The sequence below is a fragment of the Dermacentor variabilis genome, chromosome 3, assembly GCF_050947875.1.
Source record: "Dermacentor variabilis isolate Ectoservices chromosome 3, ASM5094787v1, whole genome shotgun sequence".
NCBI lineage: Eukaryota > Metazoa > Arthropoda > Arachnida > Ixodida > Ixodidae > Dermacentor > Dermacentor variabilis.
The window spans coordinates 80,710,448-80,733,810 of NC_134570.1; the positions used below are offsets into that span (position 1 = coordinate 80,710,448).

The 23,363-nt window shown below is 47.1% G+C and overlaps 1 protein-coding gene across 1 annotated transcript in view; it reads right to left on the minus strand.

The window, feature by feature from the left end:
* Positions 1–23,363, minus strand: part of LOC142575941 (E3 ubiquitin-protein ligase MIB2-like) — a 95,138-nt gene that overhangs the window by 2,844 nt on the left and 68,931 nt on the right. The window contains exons 10-15 of the mRNA XM_075685773.1: positions 20,044–20,206; positions 13,294–13,448; positions 11,239–11,365; positions 9,050–9,271; positions 2,666–2,841; positions 763–971 (exon numbers count right to left, since the gene is read on the minus strand). Coding sequence (XP_075541888.1) covers positions 763–971; positions 2,666–2,841; positions 9,050–9,271; positions 11,239–11,365; positions 13,294–13,448; positions 20,044–20,206 — 1,052 coding nt within the window. The remainder of the gene's footprint in view (positions 1–762; positions 972–2,665; positions 2,842–9,049; positions 9,272–11,238; positions 11,366–13,293; positions 13,449–20,043; positions 20,207–23,363) is intronic.

Here is a 23,363-nt window from a genome sequence, read left to right on the forward strand (position 1 = left end):
TGGTTTGAGGGGAGCGGATAGTAAAGGTCAAGCTAAATCTATCAAATCGCTTCGGTGGGCGCTTAAAAGACAACCCCCGGTTCTCCGTCGATCTGGTCTCGAGCACCAGTCCAGGTGAGACGCATGTTGCACCAGCCTTGCATCACGTCTGGTACCTGCTGAGGCATGGTTCTTGCTCAGCAGTTGTCTTGTACTCTGCATCGCGAAATACCGCGTCCGCGTATTGTTTGTTAGCACACCGTGCGAGCTGCTCGAGCACAACGCTGGGTATCGCTATCACTTTCGATGCTTTGCCTATGGGCACAACTGCAATTTTTTTTACTGTGTAGTGAGGTGGCGGAGCCGTGTGAAGTCAAATGGGCCACATAAGCAAAAAAAGAAAAAGAAGAAAGAAACTTGCTGCCCCTCCACTCTGTGAAGAAGGATGACCAGCGAAGCTATGTATGTGAGCCCCTTAATGGCGCCCTGCACCTCCGCAGCGGGTCGGCCCGGCACCACACTATCTGCGGGATCTGTCCATGTATGAGGAGTGCTTAACGCCTGGTTCACCACCGCCGTGTATCGGCCCACATTGCACTGTCTTCGGGAGCCGCCCACCTATGGGGAATGCTTAACGCCTGCGCCACCACCGCCGCTGGTCGGCCCGGCATAGCGCTATATTCAGGATATTTTTCTACACGGAGACACGAAATTGGGGAATGTAGCCCTTAACAGCTTCCCTGTAAATGATGAAACCAGTCAATGAAGCCGAGAGCTGCTCACCGTCCGAAACTTTCCCTGTAATGCGTACACCGCAGGTCAGACAGCATTTCATGCGCTGGCAGCATTCCGCGCAATACAGGCGATGGCCGCAAGGTTCGAACCACACATTGGCGGGAGTGTCAAGGCACATTTTGCACTTTCCATCTGCCGATTCAGCGCTTGCGGTCGCTCCGCCGTTTGTTCGCTGTGGGCTCGATGATTCCTGCGTGCTGAAAATGTAGGGAAGTGCAAGAAGGTTAGGCGACGGGTGTTTCAACACAGCATCTGACAGTAAAGCGGCCTGCGTTTTCCGATGCCAACTTGAACGCTAAGGCCTTGCGAATTTACCCATGCCTTGTTTTCGCGCCAGCTTCGCAGCAAGATTGCACGTTTTACTACTTATTTTTTTAGTAATACACTTGGCATCGTTGCTCTCCCGGTCCGCTCGGACACTTAGATGCGTTCAGGAAGCGGAAGCACTCTGTGTCTCTTCAGTAGAGCACATCTCCGATGCAAATTTCGGCATATACGAGGGTGATTCTTCGTTCTTAATTTGAGCAAACCAGGCAAGGAAATGTGCCATTATAGAAGGAGTTAAAAAGGTAGGAAGGTGTACCACACAAGTGCCCCTATTGCGGTTGATGAACGGGGAAATAAAGCGAGGAGAACAAGGAGCGAGCGAACGCTACCTGATCGCGGGAGCTGCCAAGTGTTTCAATGACGGAAAAACTACGCATCTCGCTGCAAGCTTTGAGCGCTAACAGAGCAGTGGCAGGCGCTTTTTTGTTTAGTTAGAATAACAACGCACGCCAGTCTAATTACATACCTGGTATTGATACCACACTGCATGTATACACAACTTAATGAGTCTCGGTCCAGGAATGGAATCCATGAATGATGGATTTCTGGGGACGGTCAATATACCATTTGAACTATGCCTGGAAATTAACAGATGGCCACGTGAGCTCGAATAAATCAGCAACTTATCTTCGCGATGGCGCTTAGAACGAGGTCGAAAGTGAAGGAAGACAGCGCCTTTTGGATTACGAACAAGTGTCAACCCATCCAGTCTGCAACAGTTAATCGCCAACTGAATGTGGAAGTTCACTCAATGAGCAAACACCATCTGGAAAAAAAATTGGCACGACCAAGGAACCTTCATGACAAGGAGAATTTTGTATGGACGCCGCCCGTCGTTTACATCCCATCCATCCGTCCAAATCGTCATGCACCAGGCTTTACAAACTATGCGAAGTTTTGAAAGATTGCTTCTGGCACGTATAGAACAAGTCTAATGATCAAACTAGATTGCTCTATGTGGCGGACATATATCAACAATGAAACAAAGACGCATAATTGACATGATGAAATAAATTTTACTAACTCAGTGAACACGGTAAATCATGGCACGTATTGCAATTTAACAATGGCAGACGGTGGTTTATAAAGCACATTCACTTGGAACCAATATAGAGGAAAGCACTGGCTTGGCGATATGCGCCGTCAAATTCACGGTAAAAATGCGCCGTTGTTCCCCTTACTTTTCTAACCAGACGCCATATCTTGCATAGGAGCCCAAGAATAACGGGAACGCCAATCTATCTTGTAGCCCAATTTATGACAGGATGCGACGCCAACTAGCCCAATATCAAACCCTGCGGTGACACTGCCGCGACTAATCCCAATGGAAGTTTTGTACCCCTCGAGCAAAGTGAAAGGGAACAAAGTTGCCTTCAAATTTCCGTAGTGGCTCATCACACATTTCCAGCACAACAGTGCTCAGTGCGACTAAACGTTAGAGGGAGGGGTACCTGCTGCTGCATGTTAAAATGTCACATTTGAATTTACACATCAGGAGTGATTATTTCTAGAAAAGAAATTCCTTGTTTCCGCTCGTGTCGTTCCTAACTATACCCGGAGGTACCTTTTTTGAGTCTTCCAAATTAAAAGCAGCTCGACGGATTTACTGCCTCCAGCCATATCCAGGGGCGTCCGTCCGGCTTTGTTCTTCCGGTGGAGATCGCCGCCCCTGCTTGCCAGAAAGCAGGCCAACGCTAGGTCGCCGTCCACGCCCGGAGACTGCAGAAGTTCACTCGCGATCTGCCCAGAAACAAGAACAGAGACAATTGTGACCCGACAGCTTGCTGCTGTGTAACAATGCCTCGCCGAGTCGTAAAAGTGCAACGAAGCTATATATTTCCGCCACGTGATCGCGGGGCGAACAGCAACCACTTCGCCACCGTTTGTGTGCAAGGCTGCAGAGTGGGTTAACTAATCAGAGGAACTCGCGCACCGGTTGGCTTCAACTGCGCAAATACAGTGCACCCAGTGAAATAGTTTATTTCACATCCTAATTAATGCACTCATAGGTAAATATTTTGTCTAATGTAGTGATTACCACGGATATATTGACCTGCGCCTCCACGAATTAAGTGTCACGGAAAGATCGTCGCTTAAACATTAAACCCCCAGCTTCTTTAGCCTTTACTTGATGAGCAGCAGCATCGAAATGCTTCAGGAGAGGTTTTGCTTCCTATAGACAAAAAAAAAAGAGAGAAACCGAAGCACTGTCTCCTGACGAAAAAATAACTATGCGATGAATACCCGTCAGCTAGACTATAGTGATGAATGAGTTACATTGAAGCCGAAAATAAATTTTGCTATTGAGAGGGGGCACAGTGCGAACAGTGCAAGCTTATTACAGATAGTCCGAAGTGAAATGACAAGACTTACTCCTATGCAAGGAAACGATGGTAAAACCGAAGCAAGATGCAAGATATTGCAAGACTGAAGCTCGATGCCACGACCAGATTGAAGAATGCGCAAGAACAAATAGCAAAGACAAATCTTCAAGGACATGATAGTACTTCCTGAACACGAAAGTGTCACGCCTGAAACGACAACGCGAATGGCGACGTAAATAACGTAATTGAAGGCATCCATCACGTGATTTCATCACGTTCGACTTAAGACCGCGGCGTGAAAAGCATGAAAATAACTATAAATAACTATTGTAGCCACATCAAAGCCTCAAGAACGTTTTTATAGGATGTAGGACATCCGAGCAATTGAATATACAAAAGAAAATTCGACAATACGTCCGGTTAGCCACAATGCGGAAACTTACAATGATCTCAATTTCGTCAAAAAGTCACGGTGCTTTCCAGGCAAGGCAATGCATAACTACTGTTGTAGTGATGACCACGAAGGCTTACGAATGAACCGATGCAGCCAAATCAACTTCAGCATGTACAAGTGGGGACGACAGGAGGCGTATCGTCGCAGCGCAATCAACATAGAAGAACGTCTGCAGACTACCCTGTCTTTACCTGTGAGAACCGACCGCTTTACTTTGAAAAAAGTCTACGTGGTATGGATAACCAACACTGAACCACTAGGACTACAACCGAGCAGATGTCCACTAAGCAAAGGAACAGAATGCATGAGAGCCCGTACATTATGGGCACAAAATGGACGCAGTGCAAAGACAGTAAATGGCGTTGGTTTCGCAGAGTGCTTTGCCGACAGTGCACATCGCATGACGGCGTTCAAAGTTTCCTTAAAGACCCAGAAACGACAACAGCATTACCAAGCGTCAAGTTTCTGATGTTCAAGGTTGAGAAACGTCACCTAACTCCTACGCGTGCACGCCAGAACTGGTACTACGAAACAAAGTCCTAGTGCGTATTTGGCACGACGACGAGGGCACAGTGCAGATCGCGGCAGATTTCAATCTCAAGAGGACACCACACGGAACAGTGAACCTGCTCGAAGTTTCCTTCCCATTCACGACACAGGCCTATGCTGGACTTTGTCGTTCTATAGTATGGCTTCACCGGACGCTTACGAAGGATACTGAGATTGTCAGGGCGGGGGATGTGCCGAAACTTGTTCCTCTCCTACACACTGTCATCATCATCATAATTTTGGCCCTTAAAGATCGCCATGTTGTGCACCGACCGCTTTGCTCCTGTGTCATCCTTCCCGAGTTTGTGCAAAAGGGCTCACCTCTGTCGACTCAAGCCATTTAACCCGATCCATGGTACTGCACTATGATTCGCCCCGCGTCAGTGATTTTACCAGCGAGTTTGTCCCGCGAGACTGCAAGGGGCCAAAGCATCGTGTCACACAATACTGACAACCGTATTTTTCCGGTGGACATTACCGGCTGACCAGTGTTATGGTTATCACGTCGGAAAATGCGCTTTCGTGCAGATGAGCGTTATCGAATGTTGTCGGCCATTCCTGTGGCAAAATAATTCTGCCTAGTCAGACTGCGTGCACGGAGCGAATAGGGGTGCACATTATGGAACGTATGCGAGCACCAGCAATTAAGCTGGAATGCATGATGAGTCACGCGTCATTAGCAGACATGCTTGACCCGCAGATGAAATTTCTATGACCGACGATTGTGATCGCCGCTACCATTGTGCTTTGAGCGTTGCTTTATTTCTCCGGTTACAAATTCTGCCGATAAAGAATTAACTTCGTACCTCACGCCTTTGGCGGTGTCTTACTCTTCACTGTCGCGATAACGTGACAGCATCAGCGAGACGATGAGAAGGTGCAAGTTCTCCCACGCCTTGATGCCTATTGCTAAGCCTGTATCTCTTATTTTCTTTTGTAGGTACATGTAAATTCATGTTCTTTCTGCAACAGTATTATATCAGCGAATAATCGAAAAAAATGCATTTGAACAGCGAAATGTGCATCATTAACCAAGATCGGCAGCCAGCGTGCGAGATCTGCAGACGCGCGCACTGCGACGTCGGCTATAGTGTAGCATTTGTTATTGGCGACATTCGTATAAATTGATAAATGGCAGAACGCAGGCTTGGGAGTTGAAGAGGGAATGACAGCTGCGCTACGTTTTACAATTACCTAGTTGGTTGACAAATGTGCAAAAAAAAAAACAAATTCCGGAAGAACCAATCCCACGATGAGCGTCAACGTTAATGTGACTAGCATTCAAGCAACACAGTGACACACCATACTTCGATGGGTACCTTCATTTAGAATCTGCAGCGGTCATTCTGAGATTTCCATTCTTTGGTCTCCATGCGGCATGCCTTGACTCCGGGACTGGCCCACTTTGCTACGAAACTCGATCACCCAGATTGGACATGACAATGACAGCTCGATGACCACTGGATGTCGAAGATGCAGCGGAGTCGATAGAACGACGAAGGCGGTGTGACCACAATGGCTTGACGACAATGGGATGACGATTACGACAAGATGATGGCATAACGAGGACGACTCACGACAACGAGATGACGTCGATGGCGCGACGACGACTGCATGACGACATTGGCGTGACGAGGACCGAAAACTTCTCCAATGCGAAAATAACGTGAGCAGTCACTACCGCATACTCGGACATAAAGTTACACCTACCATGTGCCTCATGGCATAGCATTTATTTGTAACATTTCACCAAAGCTTCCCTTAAGTTCGAGTTCAATAGGAGCATTTTTTTATTGATATGATATAAGATGTTGGCGCGCAATTTAAGGCGCCGGCTACTCCTTATCTCTTGGGTGGTTCCGTCATACATCATTCAGGGTTCAAGGTTACATATCAAATAATCTTTTCACACAAGCACCAGGACTTATCACATAACGTTTCCACAGGAAGACTATGACGCAAGGAACACATGGTCCATACAATATACATGGTAAATGTCTTCACACTTATGTAGTCGAAAGTCTCAAAAGTACAAACGATAATGTCGCCTAATAACACATTGTCTAGTCAGCGGGTGGTACATACATCGTGCAAATCTATTATCACATACAGTCACAACAGAACAGTCAACATAACATACTTCCCAAACAGGTGCGTATATATAGTGACATTGAAATGAACAGAACAATTAAAGCGCTAATAACGTCCAACAATGCCGCTGTCTCCAAGAAAAGTCTTTAGTGCTTTTAAAGCGCTCTTCTGCAAGGCCGTTGTTGGCCAAGGGCCTAAAAGTTTCCTTAAACTGAAAGGTCTGCGGTCTAATTTAATTAGCGCTGATTTAAGTCGGCATCTTGGTGTGTCGTGATGTGGGCAATCTAGAAGGAGGTGATTTATATCTTCACCTACAAATTCACAATCACATTCGAGGGTTTCCGCTCGGCCAATTCTGTGTAAGAAATGCTTTGTGTAGGCAGTGCCTAGCCTTAATTGATGAATAAGCGTGTCCATAGTTCTATCGAATGACAATGAAAATGTGAATTCAATAAAGGGATCAATATGGTGTAAGTCAGAGCTCTTAGAATTCTGGTCAAACCAAGTGTTTATAGACATGTTGAAAGACGTTGTCCTTATAATGCAGCGTAATTCATTCTTTGATATTGGGAGCGGAGCCGTATCATCTTTGAGGTGCGCTTGTCGTGCTGCTTCATCGGCTGCTGTGTTGCCACGACTGTTGCAATGTCCTGCTATCCACTGGAATGCTATTGCATGTTTTGCTTCGCTTGCCTTTGTGAGGTATTTAAGTGTTTCATATAATATGCTGTCGAAGAATGTTTTCCCCTTTGTGCTGCAGAGTGATGTTAGAGCCGCCTGTGAATCGCTGAAAGTTACCCATTTTTGTGCATCTGTTCCTGACAATATAAATTTTACCGCACATAGGATTGCCAACAGTTCAGCCGTTGTGGACGAAGTCGCACGAGATAACTTAAATGATTCTTGTTTGTTGAGGTGCGGTATAATGAATGATGAAGTTGAATAGGTTGCTGTACTGGAGCCGTCTGTATAGACGTGTGTGTATCCTGAATACCGCATATATATCTGGTATAGTGCTAGTTGTTGAGCAGCTTGAATGAACATGTCTCTTTTTATGAATATCCCATCTACTGACAATTCGATTTTTGGAACTGTAAGCAGCCATGGAGGATATTCGATGTCTGAGTTCCAACATTCATTTCCTGGCAATATGTGAAGATTTTCTTGAATTTCTATATGAACATAACTTCTATCTCGTTTCATTATGTCTAGAGCCAATGGGTGGTTTTTATGCTGGGTTTGAAGACGGACATAATGCCGGCATGTTTCTGTAGTTCGCATAACTGGAAATGGTGATTGGTGAGCCTCAGCTATTACAAGAGAACTAGAAGTCGCTCGTGGAACTCAGAGACAGGCGCAGTCCTCTAGCTAAAAGTCTTTGAAGTCGCTCTTCTGACGTGTGGGAAAGTCGGTGAAAGTGACTGTTTACAATGCATTTAATAGGCGCATTCTTTTTCCTGTAATTTCTTGTATGCGACATTCCGCTCATATTGGGCTATATGCCGTGTGTTTCTGCCACGACAGTCTATGATTACTGAATTCAGGCAAACTGACATTTTTTGCAGACGAATCCAGCCAGTATACACAGAGCACAAATTTTGCTAGAAACTGTGGTGAACCGCAGTCTCGAGAAATAGGCAGTGAAAGAGGGCCGTTGAATGGACCGCTGTTCCTGCTTGTTGCGTTCCGTAATGCCTCTAGCTGTTTTTCTCAGCTCGTCAAACGTTAGCTGTAAAACAATACAATTCGTGCCATTTCATTAATTAGTAACTAATTAATTATTATTTATTAGTTTATTTCAGTTGCCCTCTTTACTCTGAAAGCATTACAGAGGGCAGTAGGTTATAACAAAAGAAGTGATAGACCGATATAGGTGACCTCGTACAAATACGGAAAGAGGTTCACCCAAATAAAGCACACAAAATAATTCAACCGGTCTGTTTTAAAACTGAGGAGCATAGGTACACATAAAAATAGCGCTTAGTTTATTACGTCAAAGATAAATGGGAGTGTCGCACAGATGAAAAACAAATACGATTAGCACGTAAATACTATTGTGAAGCAGTTGACGTCAAACAAAAATAGCAGAATGAGACTGCCGAGATCACGAAAGGATATCATTTTTCAGTTGTATTCAGTGGAAATGTATTAGTACTTATCCCACGAACTCTAGCGCAAGGTGCAGCGTTTTTATCACAAGGTTATTTTTTCGGTACTAGCTCCCTAAAATATGTAGCTAGAGCACCCCCCCCCCCCGTCAGATAAGTAATTGGAACATTAGTTAGTAAACTGTACATTACAGACTGCATCTGCAGTTAGCTAGCATACCATAATGTCAGTGGCTTCTATGAAGCTTAGTGAGTAAATGTTATTTTGCCTCTAATTCCCTATCTAATTATTCAAAATAGTTCGTCGCACGTCCACTACACGCCTTGCGGCATACATAGGCTTGTTTCGACATGAATACCCGCCTGTAGGCATCGTTCCATTCGTCCATCGCGGACAACATGCATCAACAAGTGCCACCTACCATTCTCGTCGCCGGCGCTATGACGGAACTGAGAGACTGGACCTTGATCTCCGATCGTCTCATCAGGCTCACGTGCATGGGAGTGTCGCCGTCCTCGTCTGGTTCGTTGATGTTTGCGCCGGCTTCGACTAGCAGTTCAACAATGTCGCAGTAGCCTTTGTACACAGCGAGCAAGAGTGCCGTTTGTTGTTCATTGTTTTTTAGGTCAACAGTACAGTGGCCCTACAAAAAAAAAAAAAAGAAGAATACGCGTAGAAATATTAGCGCTTTCATGTGGGCTTTCAAAGCTTTCACAAGAGCTTTCTGTGGCGATGAAAACAAAAAGCCTGCAGGTTTCAGTTTGACTGCTATATGCCGGATGTAATATATTTAGTAAACCTCATCAGATTACGTACACCATTTGAAACTGGTGAGGATGAGAGCGAACAATGTGGTACATGTTTTGTGCTACTTCGAGAGTGCATGAGGAAGCAGTTTTGCAGACACATTGCTCATGCTTTATATGGCTTTGGTACGGTGCGCACTGGGACAGTCATTTCCAGTATAACAGCAGGCGTAAAAGCGAAGCGGTTGGTTTTTGTTGAAAGGCACGTTTGCGAGCGAAACAAGTTTAGGAACGAAGAGTTAAACGACGCGCGCGATACTTTCTACTACTAAACTTACAAGTGAAAGAACAACCTATCAGTACATAAAATAGCTGAAACAAAATAAACAAATAAGACGCAGCTACACACGGGCCCGAGGTACTACTTGAATATACTATTCCTCTCTGTCAGCGAGGTTCATGCCATGCTTACACACTTATTGGCTTCTCCGCATATACCGAACCCCTCGAATACCTATCTCTCTCTCTTAGATTCCTGTTGATGTTTTCGTAGCCCACGTGTAGCTGCAAGCTCCGCAGTGCGCGCGCATGTTCGGCAATTATCAGTGAAGTGGCCGTCCCCATGACGTTTGCACCTTTACATATGCCGAATGCTCCCTGAGTCGATCATTGAAACAGTGCCCTGTTTGTCTGATATGAGACTTTCCACAATGTAGTTGTGCCTTCCACATCAGGCCTATTACACAAGCGATGAACATCGTAGCACACCTATTTGGGCAGCACCGGGTTTCATTTGCCGTTATTGAATATGGGCACATTTTAGCAAGCTTACCGAGGCTGAAAACTTGTGATAGGCGTGCCGTACTTCTCCATTACCTTCTTCAAGCAGTGGGACAAAGAGTGCCGAAAGGGAACTGCCACAGGTTTAGCCTTGTCCTGGCACCTTTTCATCACCGCGTCTTACGTCTTTTGCAAACGCTTCAGACACCAAGACTCCCCCCCCCCCCCCCCCAATTCCTTCAGGTAGCTCATTCTCTCCAACTATTTCATAAATTTATTTTCCTTGTCATCAGATTTAGATGTGATGACAAGTGCCGTTCACTGTACTGTGCATGCGTGGTGTTTCATTCCGCACAACAGTATTTTAATTGAAGACAGGTAAGAACTATTACAGAAACCATGGACAGTCTCAAAAAAATTGTTAAGCATTGAGCATTCATAGGAAACAATGGAGGCGAAAGCTGACGTTGCCTGTAACATGAACACCAAATATATTTGCAAGATGAACGCAACATGTTTGCCAACAGAGCTCGTACACTATGGCAACCTTTTTCCAAAGTACCGTGAGGTCTTTCTATGAGTGTACCTAGTGTGCCAATAGCACATGTTACAGTCCACTTACTGTGCCGTCTTTTTCCGAATTGCCACCGAAACTTTGTCAGTGATCGCCGTAGGCTGCATCCACCTTGCATTAAGCCACTCCTCCTGCTGACTATGCGTCATGGTTTTCTGAATTCTATGCGCAACTTCTCTTTAGTGACAATGGTCCCTCTTACCTTACCACCAAGTTTCAACTCGAAACTTGCGCAATAAAGGCCACCTTAACAGCTGCTTAACATGTAGGTTTATGCTGGCACTGAGCTTGACTTGAACGACTCTTTCCTTCCTCCATTCCAGCATTGCCTGTACGTACGTCAGAGGTGTACATAACTTGGTTCAAAGTTCCTAGATGTAGGCACAGTAGTGTCTCATGCAGTCCTGGAAGGCCTGAGTTAGCCAAAACTGTTTGGCGATGAACTGTTTCATCACTCGTCTACTTTCTTGAATTAACATAGTGCATAAGGTGTACTGATCATGGTCATACCTTCGTCAGCAAGATTTTCGCGAGGCTACAGTAGTTGTTGACTGCCGCTAGATGCAGAGCACAGTAGCCGTCCTTTTTCTTCAAGTCCACAAGCTCTGGCTTCTTGGAAAGAATCCTTTCCGTTGCACTTTGAGAAGGGAAACAACAAAAACGTCAATCAAAGCAAATATTCACCTAGTTTAAGTATGCGGTGAGATTAATTAGCAAGGAGGACTCAATGAACTTCAACATTTCCCTTCCAACAGGTTGAAGACGAGCGCTATACAAAGCAACAACCTACCGACTAGTTTGAAGGCGAGTAAGCGACACGCGGACAGTATTTCAACCAGCATCTTCGTATTAGACATTCATCAGTGGTGCGACCGGAGAACGTTGTTCGGCGCATTCGTTCGGTTACCGGAGCGCGCGATTGGCCTACTCCGCGCTGACATCGCCAGCCGCGGGGCGCGGCCACGTTTTTGGTGACGTCAAAATGAAGACACGCTTCTTCAATCATCCTGCAACCGAACATGTAGTCTGCTAGGTGCCGAACGGGACGAGAAGTTTGGAAGTTTGGAGCGATCATAGGCTCGTTACGAGACCGGCTTCGCATGGCGCGTCTGGTGGATTGGATTGGATCCAAGCGGCGGCTTCCGCCGCGGAATGGCACGTTCGGATACAATCCATAGTTTAATTCGAGGAACTGGCGGTTGCGATGAGAACTTCGGTTTTTTGCATTGGCGTTGCTTGAGGAGAAACGAGAGCAGTGGAGGTGCGAAACTCGTTCGAAGAAATGGCAGAAAGCGAATACTGGCGTCACTTTCGTTTCTCGAAACAAACAGTGCGTTGGTTGTGCGGCGAACTCAACCGCATCATTTGGTGCCAGCGAGCCACTGGAATGTTGTTGTGGCCTAAAGAAAAGTGCGTCCCTGTTCCCGTCGTTTCTCCTTTCCTTTTTTCCTCGTTGTGCGCGACATCACCTAGGGACGACACAAAGAAACTAATAGTTAGAAATCGGAGTAGTCACACACGTTACTATTTGAAATCACGTTTAACCTTGAGAAGAAAAATATTCTTTAGACGGAGATTTCATTCATTGGAAGACGAAAAGACATTTCGTTTTGTAGTATATTATCTGCAAGCAGACGACAAACGAGGGAAGTAAACTTCTGGGGAGTTCACGGCTTGCCGATTGGCTTCTTTCTCCGCCCCGTTCTCACAAATTTTGCATACTGCCACTTTGTCACGTTTAAGCAACCGAACAGAACGCGTATCGAACAAAGCTCTCCGATCGCGCCCCAAAATTCTTCATGAGCGTCGATCGAACGGGAGATGCCGTCCCTAGATAGCGAAGGTCCAGTGATCAGCAGCATGATGTCATGTAGCTGCGGAGCCATTATAGCAAGAGTTTAGAAGAGCAGTGATCAAATCACTAGATACTTTAGGTTGTGGACAAGGGCTCGAAACAGGAAAATAAGTTACGTAATAAAGTACGCAATTTCCTTGCCTAGACGAAGCATAATGTTATACTTGGGTGGAAGGGAGCATTTCTTGTACAGTGCAGCTGAGAGTTGAGTAGTGGAGACGAAATTATATTGAATCACAAACCCTTCCAATGGCTTAGGGCATATCATGAAGCCTTCACGTAGAAGACATTCCATGGGCAGGCTAATAATAGGTGGGCGTTACTCCATGGCGCCTCACTGTGGAGAAAAACCACTGCCATCTGATTCACATCCCACGCACGACCACGGACCAACCCCGAGAGGACTACCTAGGTGGCACGAACATGCAGCGTGCTGGCATCGTAGGAGATGGGTCAGCGCTTTCAGGTACAGATGTCCTTCCTGTCGACTGCAACATACACAACTGCAAAACGTGGTCAGCGTGCAACCCACGTGAACATCCACAGCATGCCGGATTGAGAAAGCACTGTGACGCGAAAGGCTACGTAAGTTTCATTATCAAACAAGGCTACAACAGCATTGTTCGCTGCTTAGCATCTTTACTTTGCGAGGGTGTAGGCTTGAAGCGCATACGTTATGCACACGTGCACAGCGTGCCAAGAAAGCTTACTGCGTGTTTCCTTTTAAGGCGGCTTGATGGAATGAGTTGAAGCTGCGCTTGTTCGTGATGGTAAAGTTCACGGTAGGGAAGTCCACGAGCAGATCAACGATCTCCTGGTTCTGCATTCCTATAGCATCATGTAGTGGCGTGTCCCCGTATTCATCCTACAAGAAAGACCGTTACCTAATGTAGCAGCAAAATCTTCAGAAAAAAATATGACCTGCGTGTCAGCCACACCCAACACTGAATTTTCGTTAACACTAAGTGTACTTTATCTAAGCCAATAATGCTGAGCCGAAAACAGAACAACTAAAAAAATATGGACGCCATTTCTTTAATTTTGCATTGTATCATTGCCAAAACATAGCTGTAGTTAAAGATGACCCCCGTACCACAATATACGAAGGCGAATCAGAAAGTCTTCGCCCCTATTTTTTTTACCAAATTACGGCAACATATCCAAGTCAACATATCCAATCCCAGCGGTGGACCTTTGTTGGACCGGCACGTCCTTATCTGCCGGTAGCACCGCGGCTCGGCGCTGCTGTCAATGCCGAAGATAGCAGTGGTGCTTCACACGTCCACGGCTTACGAGCAATGAAGTGTGATTCGTTTTCTATAGAGCAAGGGAAGAACGCCTATCGAAATCCATAGGAAAATGCAGCCCAGGTATGGGGAAAGGTGATTTGCACGTTTTCGATCCGCGGAACAAATTCCTGGCAGGATAGCGATTCACGTCCAACGATGGAGCCATGACAGCAGTATGACGGTGGTCCCGTGGTCAGCTGGACGAATTCTGCCACAGGGGCATCTCAAATTTAGTGCTGCGATGGGACAAATTGGAAAAGGATGGGACTATGTGGAAAAGTAGTGTAAGGTGCGTAGAATAGTACGTTCGTTTGTAATTGCCTGTATGTGCTTTATTTTGGCTAATAACAAATGGGGGCAAATACTTTATAATTCGCCTTCGTATACAAAGATTTACTCAAATTTCAGTTATCAATTAAGAAATCGTAGCCTTAGTACTGTTGCGTACTCCAGGGTAGCGTACCGTACTGCTGCCGAGAAGTAGCGACGCCTGCCTATCGAAGCTCGACCGACATTACTTATTGGGTAGCGTGGCGTTGTCGGCGGGCTGCAGGCATCCGGTAGATCATGGCGACGAAGCAGGGGCGAGACGATTTCCTAGTGCGAAACTTGCACTGCTTATTCAAAGGTAGTTGAAAGAAAATAAGAAAAGCATGAAGTATGAAGTCTGAAGTATGAAGTCTCAAAAGTACATTTCGGAGCCCCTTAAATAGGCTCTCTACAAGTCTGGGCGGGACCTTGCTTCCGTCAATGACACGCGACAGGCACGGAGAGAGGGCCCCTCCTCCTGCAATACTGAGCACGGGAATGGAGAAGTCGATCCTCTTTTCGACGAATCCGGGGAGAAGGTCGGGTGAATGACCTCTCCGGCCCCGTGGGGTCCGGCCAAGAGAAGGTGAAGGGGATGAGGTCGCCCGTGGGCTCCGGCTCAGAGGGTAGGGTGAATCACCTGTCGCCACGTGGTGTCAGACGCCAACCCTAACAGCACACACCTTGAGGATTTCATTAGTAAGTCCACAAGGTGTACTCAGTGCCTGTTAAATGCGATGTCGATTTGTTTTCCCCTCTGCACATGGCTGTCATTTGAAGACTGCCCTCAACTTCCTACACCATAAACGTGGATGAGTTCCTGACAGCTTACAAGGCCAAAGAGACGAGCACGCCTGGCATATGGTCGTGTGGCGAATTCAGACAGAAGTGTTCTTAAACGGCCCTTCACCTGGCCCCGCCGGAAATATTGTTTATGTACTGGAGTTTCTAGGGCTCCGCCTTCAGAAGGTTCTAGTGGAATAATTTTTTAAAAGTTCGCGCATTATTGGATGAGATGGGAGACATTCAAGTGTCATGCTGCCGAAAATAGCACTTCTCTGCCAACGTACACACCCTCCGTTTGTCTCCACTAACCTCCACAAGCGACATTCCTTTTCTTCCTTCTATACTACGGTAGCGGCACGGAGGGACAGCATCACACATATGTTACTAGTCCCTCCTCTTTCTTTTACTCTCCTAATTTTTTTAGCGGCGTAGAAACCACACTTGCTACCCGAGTCCAAAATCAAGAAAGGAGCTGACGGATGGAATAGCACACCGTGGTATAAAATTTGTAAACAGGGATAAGGTGCCTCAGAAAGGCTGGCCAACGTTTCGATAGAAGGACCTATCTTCGTCAAAGGCGGCCTCGTCATCCTCGGCATGTTAGCTTTAAAGGGTTAGTGCAGTGACGTCACGTGCGGGTGTTGTCGCTGGCGGCTGGTTTTAAAGGGAGAGACCTCAGGGGTAACGAGCGCTGTCGTCCGACGTCTGTGAGCTCCGTTCCCACGACGAAGGACAAGAGCAGGAAAGTGGGAATGCGGGGGGAAAAGAAAAGAAAGAAAAGGAGAAAAAAAAGCAGGGCGACCGCAAGACAAAAAAAGAAAGGAGAGGAAGCACAAGAAAGAGAAGAAAAAATTTTAGGACGCGTTGGGGGCGCGTTGGGAAGGCGAGAGGTTAGGACGCATTCACAGGTGTCGTTGGCGACATGTTTTTGTAGCATTAGAAGAGCCGGTCAGGCGGTCAGTGCGCGCTAAAGACAAAAAGAAAGCATGAGTTGAAAGAGTGACTTCAGTAGCATATCAGCAATACGTCGAGTGATATTGAAGTAGTTAAGATGGCGACGAGGAGTCTGCGGTGCTATGTATGGCGTGACTGAAAGGCAGCGGGGAGAGGGAGCGAGAGAGAGAGGGCTCTTTATTAGAAAAACAGAGAATCTTGCTGGCGCGTATATAACCGCTGGCATACTACTCTGTATAGGGGTGGGGAATGGGATTAAAAGATTCCAGAAGAGAGCGGGAGAAAAAAAGAGGATGAAAATAAATATGAAATGTCCGAGTAGACCTGATACTAATATTTGCAGGTGACATGGCGGGTAAATTTAGGCTTTTGTATATGAAGTGCGCAATTTTTAAAGCTTTCCGATTAGACCAATTTACGACAGGTATTTGAACAAGAAATCCAAAACCCGTCGCTGTTTTAAAGGGCCGGACATTGGACCTAAAATGCTGGATAACCTTAACGGTTCGGGGCAAATGATGTCCATTTGTTGCTCAAAAAATTCTCTCATCGCGGTACGCGGGGCATTCTAGTAATGTGTGCTCAATCGTCTCTAAGTTTCGACAGTTATCACAGTATTGGTTAGTGGTAAGCCCTATGCGGTACAGATAATTGGTGTATGCTACGTTCAGTCGAAGACGATGGTACAATGTCTCAAAGTGTCGAGGAAGTGGTCGTGGAATTTTCGGTCTCATTTCTGGGTCAATGTAACGCAGGAAGTCATCTCGGTGAAGCGCCAGATTCCAGATGCGGTCTTTTTCTTGATAGGCATATTTTTTTGCCATGTTTGAAGCGTCGGCTTTTGTAAAAAATGTTCTTTTGAACTTGTGGAGTCCGTTTCTGGCAGCTTCATCCGCTCTTTCATTTCCCGAAATGCCGGCATGGCCAGGTATCCACTGGAACTTTATGCAATACCCAGCAATCTTAGCCCTGTGTTGAAGATAAGCAATGTCAAATGCTGCATGTTGATTATTGCAACGCTTGTGCCTGTTCTACATATTTTGTAGGGCTGCTTTTGAATCTGTGAAAATCACCCATGTCTCTGGCGGCTGCTATCGAAGTACATACAGAAGGGCCTCATTAATGCCATATAGCTCCACTGAAGTAGATGATGTCGCTCGCTCAAGACGAAACGAGAATTGTTGTCCTGTAGAGGGAACAAAAAGTCCGCACGATGAAGGATGTGGAGTTGTAGAGCCATCTGTGAAAATGTGCGTTGCGGCTGCGTATTCTTTGTGGATATATTCCAGAGCTATCTGATAAGTCGCTCCTTCAGGCATTTTCTTTTTCGCACTGATTCCAGGTATATATGGCATGATTTCCAGTGAAGACAGTGTCTATGGTGAAATGTTTCGTGGCATAATTTATGACGCCTGATCAGGAATCAAAATAGATATGCTTCCGACGGCCTGCCCGAAGCTAGATGTAGCACGGGTTCTAGAAATATCCTTTAAAAAGTGAGTCTGCGTATGAATTACGTGGCGGAAAAGAATCCGAAGTGTCTCCTGCGAAGATAGCACTTCGAGAGGCAGGCATTCAGCTTCTGCTACAGTTCCTGAGCGTGACGACCCCTTCAGGAGGCCAAGACATACGCGAAGGCAGTTGTTTCGTGCTGCCTCAAGTTTTCTCTTGCTGGTGGGAGACACACTTTGTGCAGGATCGGGAGGTAACGTCATAGTGTTCCGTCGACGTAGGCCTTACGGAGGAGCACCATTGATCGACAGTTGCTGCCCCACTGTGATCCGGCTGAAAACCGGAATACGTGCGACGCCGAGGAAATCTTCTCACTCAGTTTTTTCACTTGGGGCGACCATGTGAGGTTCCTATTGATCGTGACTCCAAGAAACCTTTGCGTCTTGACGTATGGAAGGGCACGACCACCCAACACTAGTGGGTATTTTTCTATGCACCTCCGCGTGAAAGCCATGGCAACACTTTTGTCGGGGGACAATTTCAGACCCCTTGGATTTAGGTAGGCCGATGTATTTGCTAGCGCTCGCTGGAGACATTGTTGAGTGGTACTGCGGGAACGCGCCGCACTCCAAATGCAGATGTCGTCCGCATACAGTGTGATTTTGACGCCGCGGGGCAGGTTTCTTTTCAGATGTATGAGGACTAAAATAATACCGGGCTTAACACAGCTCCTTGTGGCACTGCCATCTCGACCGCATCAAGCGCCGTGGGGCCATCCGGGGTACACATGAAAAGTTGGCGTCTTTGAAGATAGTCTTCAATCCATGCGTAAAGCCGTCCTCCAAGACCAAGGGTTTCCAAAGCGTCAAGTATTGCTTTATGATAGACCGAATCATATGCTGCCTTACGTGTAAAAATAATGCAGTAGGTATGTTTCCAGAGACCAATTCCTCTTCAATTGATGAGACCAAAGCAATGACATTATCAATTGCGGACCTATTTTGCCGGAAGCCATCCATTTCCTCCGGGTAAACTTTTGTAGTTTCCAGGAACCAATTTAGTCGTTTGTAGATCATTTTTTCGAATAGCTTCCCTACGCAGCTAAGCAAGAGATATGGGTCTGAAGGAGGCCTAATTTGCTGGCTGCTTCCCTGGCTTCAATAACTTTCGCAAGCTTCCATTCCGTAGGAACCTCCCCAGTTATCCATGAGGCGTTGTAGTACTCTAGAAGGCGTAGGCGAGATGTGTGGCATAGATTTGCGAGCGCTTCATAGCTCACACCATCATGGCCAGGTGATCATCGCTGGCTTACGTCGCCGATTGCTGCTGTGCGCTCTTCGACGGTGAATGGTAATTCTAAGTCAGGAAGAGTAGCTCGAGGTGGACTAGGTTGATGACTTGCAATTTGCCGAAAAGGTTGTGCCCCGTTGGAAAGGAGCCTGCAGTACTGCTCTGCCACCTCTTTGAGGGATGCACGCTCATGTAATGAGAGTGCGATCAAAGGATAAAGCTGTTGCGGCTCTTTGCGAATGACTCTGACGACTCGCCAGATTTTGCTCAGCGGTTGTCGTATGTCCAGTGTCCCACAAAAGTCCCTTCACCTTTTTCGGTCCAGTTTGGTGAGGTAACGTCGTATATGTCTTTGTGCCCGTCGACAAGTTCTGAGGTGTTCGATATTCTTAGTACGTAGAGCCTTCCTTTCGCCACGCCTTCGAATGGCACATAACCCTTCAAATTCCTCGTCGCTAGTTGGTATATTACAATTCTTAGTGGCGGAGCGGGTACTTTGTTTGAGGCAATGAGCTATTGTCGGTATTAATTCTGCATTCGTAGTCGAGGCTGGATCCCTTTGTCTACGGCTGCTGTACAAGCTTCCCAGTCTACCAACTTCAGTTTCACTTTTCTGGGCGACGTCCGAGAATGAAGGGCAGAGATTAGGATGGGGTAGTGATCACTACCTCGAGTCTCGAAATCTGTACACCATCCGAAGATAGGGGCCACTTGACTTGATACGAATGTGACGTCAATGCAGCTAGCAGTCTTCGGATTTTTCAGGTATGTTTTGCTGCCATCGTTCAAGGGCTTTATATTGTATTTTGCAAGAAGCTTCGCCAGCTTAGCACCCCGAGCACATGTATGTGAACTGCCCCAGATCTCGTTATGTGCGTTGAAATCACCACAAATAATATGTGGAGACTGAGTGTTCGTCAACAAGTTTTCCAATCTTGTCACGTCGAAAGGTGATCCTGGTTCCAAGTAGACGCAGTCTTTCTTCCAAATACATCACCACGGTACAGTTATTCAGAAATGCCGAGAACGACGCGGCCGTATGAATACGATGAAGGAGCGCCTAGTTTGGAGCATGCGTTCACCATATTGTGTGTTGTGACATTCCTGTACGCAATCATTACTAATACATAACACGTCTTCCTTCATCATCACAGTATTACGATTAGTTAGGGCAGAGTAGTGCTTACCTATAAAAATGTGGGAATGTACACTTTTCGAACATTACCACGTTTAGAGAGTAGAATTGGCTCTTATGACATTGCCCATAAAGAGCAAACAACATAAACCATCAAACATAAAGTAGATGATAACTCTTGGTGGTAGAAAGAGCGCTCCGAAATCTATAATTAATTTAAACTCGGGCATTAAACATGTTCTTACCTGAGTATTTACGTCCAGCTGACCAATGTACTTGGTCAAGACCCGCACACATGATACAAATTCCTTGTTCACTGCGATATGAATAGCCGTGTACATTTTCTTGTTCCTAGCATTGACATCGGCGCCGAAGTTCACTAGTAACTCCAGTATTTCTGGCTTGTCACTACAACAAAAAGTATAGAAAATGGTATGAAAATCAATGTTGAATATTGTCACGTGGTAGTGACGGTTTAAGACACAGCAAGAAAACAATGGCAAAACTAACTTTATTGGGCGAACCTGTGCCAAGAAAAACAGGCTACACTCAAAGCTCAACGAAAACGGCGAACACAGTCGGCGATCGTTGAAAATCTGATAAGCGGGTCAAGCGCATCGGCTTTTATACATCAGTCGTCGAACGTTCCAGAGTTATCGCTGGGACCCGCGTGCGTTCCACAAAGTTCTACATTACTAGCGTCGAGAACACATGAAATAAAATTACACAAGATACGGTCACAGACAGCGGACAGAAGCATCGATAACATTCCAGAAACTTCCGATGCGCGCAGGCGCGTCCTGCGCTGTGCGATAACATTTGTTAGACGGTGAAACGTGTCGCCCAATAAAGACAAACAAGTACACGTGCGAATACCCCCTCTTAAAAAGCATCGACGCGATGCTGCAAATGAAAATAATAAAGTAAAACACGAGTAGCAATGAGAACAACAAGATAAGAAAGTTCGTCAGCGTCCGTAAAATGGTTTAGGACGCACCATGTGGACCACTTCAGATCGTGCGCGGCGCCGCTGTGAATACGAAATGCCGTCTGGCACGACCTCATAGTCCAGAGCGCCAATACGTCGGATGACCTTGTAGGGTCCGAAATAGCGGCGGAGTAGTTTCTCACTGAGTCCTCGTCAGCGTACCGGGGTCCATACCCAAACACGGTCGCCGGGCTGGTACTCGACGAAGCGTCGTCGGAGGTTGTAGTGTCGGCTGTCGGTACGCTGCTGGTTCTTGATCCGTAGGCGGGCGAGCCGTCGGGCTTCTTCGGTGCACTGGAGATAGGTAGCGACGTCAAGATTCTCCTCGTCAGTGACGTGCGGCAGCATGGCGTCGAGCGTCGTCGTAGGGTTGCTGCCGTAAACCAGCTTAAACGACGTGATCTGTGTTGTTTCTTGCACCGCCGGGTTGTAAGCGAATGTTACGTACGGCAGGACGGCATCCCAGGTCTTGTGTGCGACATCGACGTACATTGCTAGCACGTCGGTGAGGGTCTTGTTCAGGCGCTCCGTGAGACCATTCGACTGCGGGTAGTAGGCAGTTGTCCTCCTGTGGCTTGTCTGGCTGTATTGCAGAATGGTTTGGGTTAGCTCTGCTTTAAAGGCCGTTCCTCTGTCGGTGATGATGACTTCTGGGGCACCATGTCGCAGCAGTATGTTCTCGACGAAAAATTTCGCCACTTCGGCTGCGCTGCCTTTCGGTAGAGCTTTAGTTTCAGCGAAGCGGGTGAGAGGGTCCGTCGCCACGACGATCCACTTATTTCCGGATGTTGACGTCGGAAACGGTTCCAATAAATTCATTCTGATGTGCTGAAATGGTCGGCAAGGATGTTCGATCGGCTGTAGTAATCCTGCGGGCCTTGTCAGTGGTGTCTTGCGTCGCTGACAGTCTCGGCATGTTTTGACGTAACGGGGGATGTCGGCGGTCAGACGCGGCCAGTAATACCTTTCCTGTATCCTCGACAGTGTCCGGGATAATCCGAGGTACCCAGCGGTTGGATCGTCATGTAGGGCGTGGAGTAGTTCTGGACACAGCGCTGACGGAACAACAAGAAGGTAGCTGGCGCGGACTAGCGAGAAGTTCTTCACGAGCAAGTTGTTTTGTAGCGTGAACGAAGACAGTACGCGCTTAAATGCCCTAGGGACAACGTCAGTGTTCCCTTTCAAATACTCGACGAGGTATTTTAGCTCCGGGTCTGCTCTTTGCTCTTTAGTGAAGGCTTCCGCGCTTATTATTCCGAGGAAGGCGTCGTCGTCCTCGCCGTCTTGCGGCGGGGAATCGATGGGGGCGCGTGATAGGCAGTCGGCGTCAGAGTGCTTTCGTCCGGACTTCTAGATTACCGTGACGTCATATTCTTGCAGTCTGAAGCTCCACCGCGCCAGCCGTCCTGAAGGGCCCTTTAAGTTTGCTAGCCAACACAATGCGTGATGGTCGCTGACGACTTTGAATGGACTGCCATATAAGTAAGGGCGGAATTTTGCTGTAGCGGAAATGATGGCGAGGCATTTCTTTTCAGGCGTAGAAGTTTCAGCCTTCCGCTTTTGACAGCGACCGGCTAGCATAAGATAAACGTTCAAGTCCGTATTTCCTCTGGACTAGGACGGCACCGAGGCCTAGGCTACTGGCGTAAGTGTGGATTTCAGTATCGGCGTCTTCGTCGAAGTGTGCAAGTACCGGCGGCGACTGCATGCGTCGTTGGAGTTATTGAAATCTGTCTGCCTGTGGCATTTCCAACTTGAACTCGACATCACATTTGGTTAGATGTGTTAGCGGCTCAGCGATGCAGGAAAAGCCCTTGACAAAGCGCCTGTACTAGGCGTACATGCCAAGGAATGTACGCACTGCCTTCTTGTCGGTAGGCTGCGGAAACTTTGCGATGGCAGCTGTCTTCTGCGGGTCGGGGCGCACTCCTGATTTGGTGATGACGTGGCCTAGAAACAGAAGCTCATCGTAAGCGAAGCGGCAGTTCTCCGGCTTCAGAGTGAGCCCTGATGACTTGATGGCCTCTAATACTGTCGCAAGCCGCCTAAGGTGATCGTCGTAATTTCCAGCGAAGACGACCTCATCCAAATGAACAAGACACGTCTGCCACTTCAATCCTGCTAACAGCGTGTCCATGACGCGCTGAAACGTTGCAGGCGCCGAGCATAGTCCGAATGGCATGACCTTGAACTCGTAGAGGCCGTCTGGCGTGATGAAGGCGGTCTTTTCGCTATCTCTCTCGTCGACTTCAATTTGCCAGTAGCCAGGCTTGAGGTCCATCGACGAGAAGTATTTAGCGTTGCGGAGCTGATCCAATGCGTCGTCTATCCGTGGAAGGGGGTATAAGTCCTTCTTCGTGATCTAGTTCAGTCGACGATAATCGACGCAGAAACGTAGGGTTCCGTCCTTTTTCTTCACGAGGACTACAGGAGATGCCCACGGACTTTTCCACGGCTGGATGATGTCGTCGCGCAGCATTTCGTCGACTTGATGCCCAATAGCTTCACGTTCTCGCGTCGAAACTCGGTAAGGGCTCTGGCGGAGTGGTCGAACGCAGTCTTCCGTTATTATGCGAT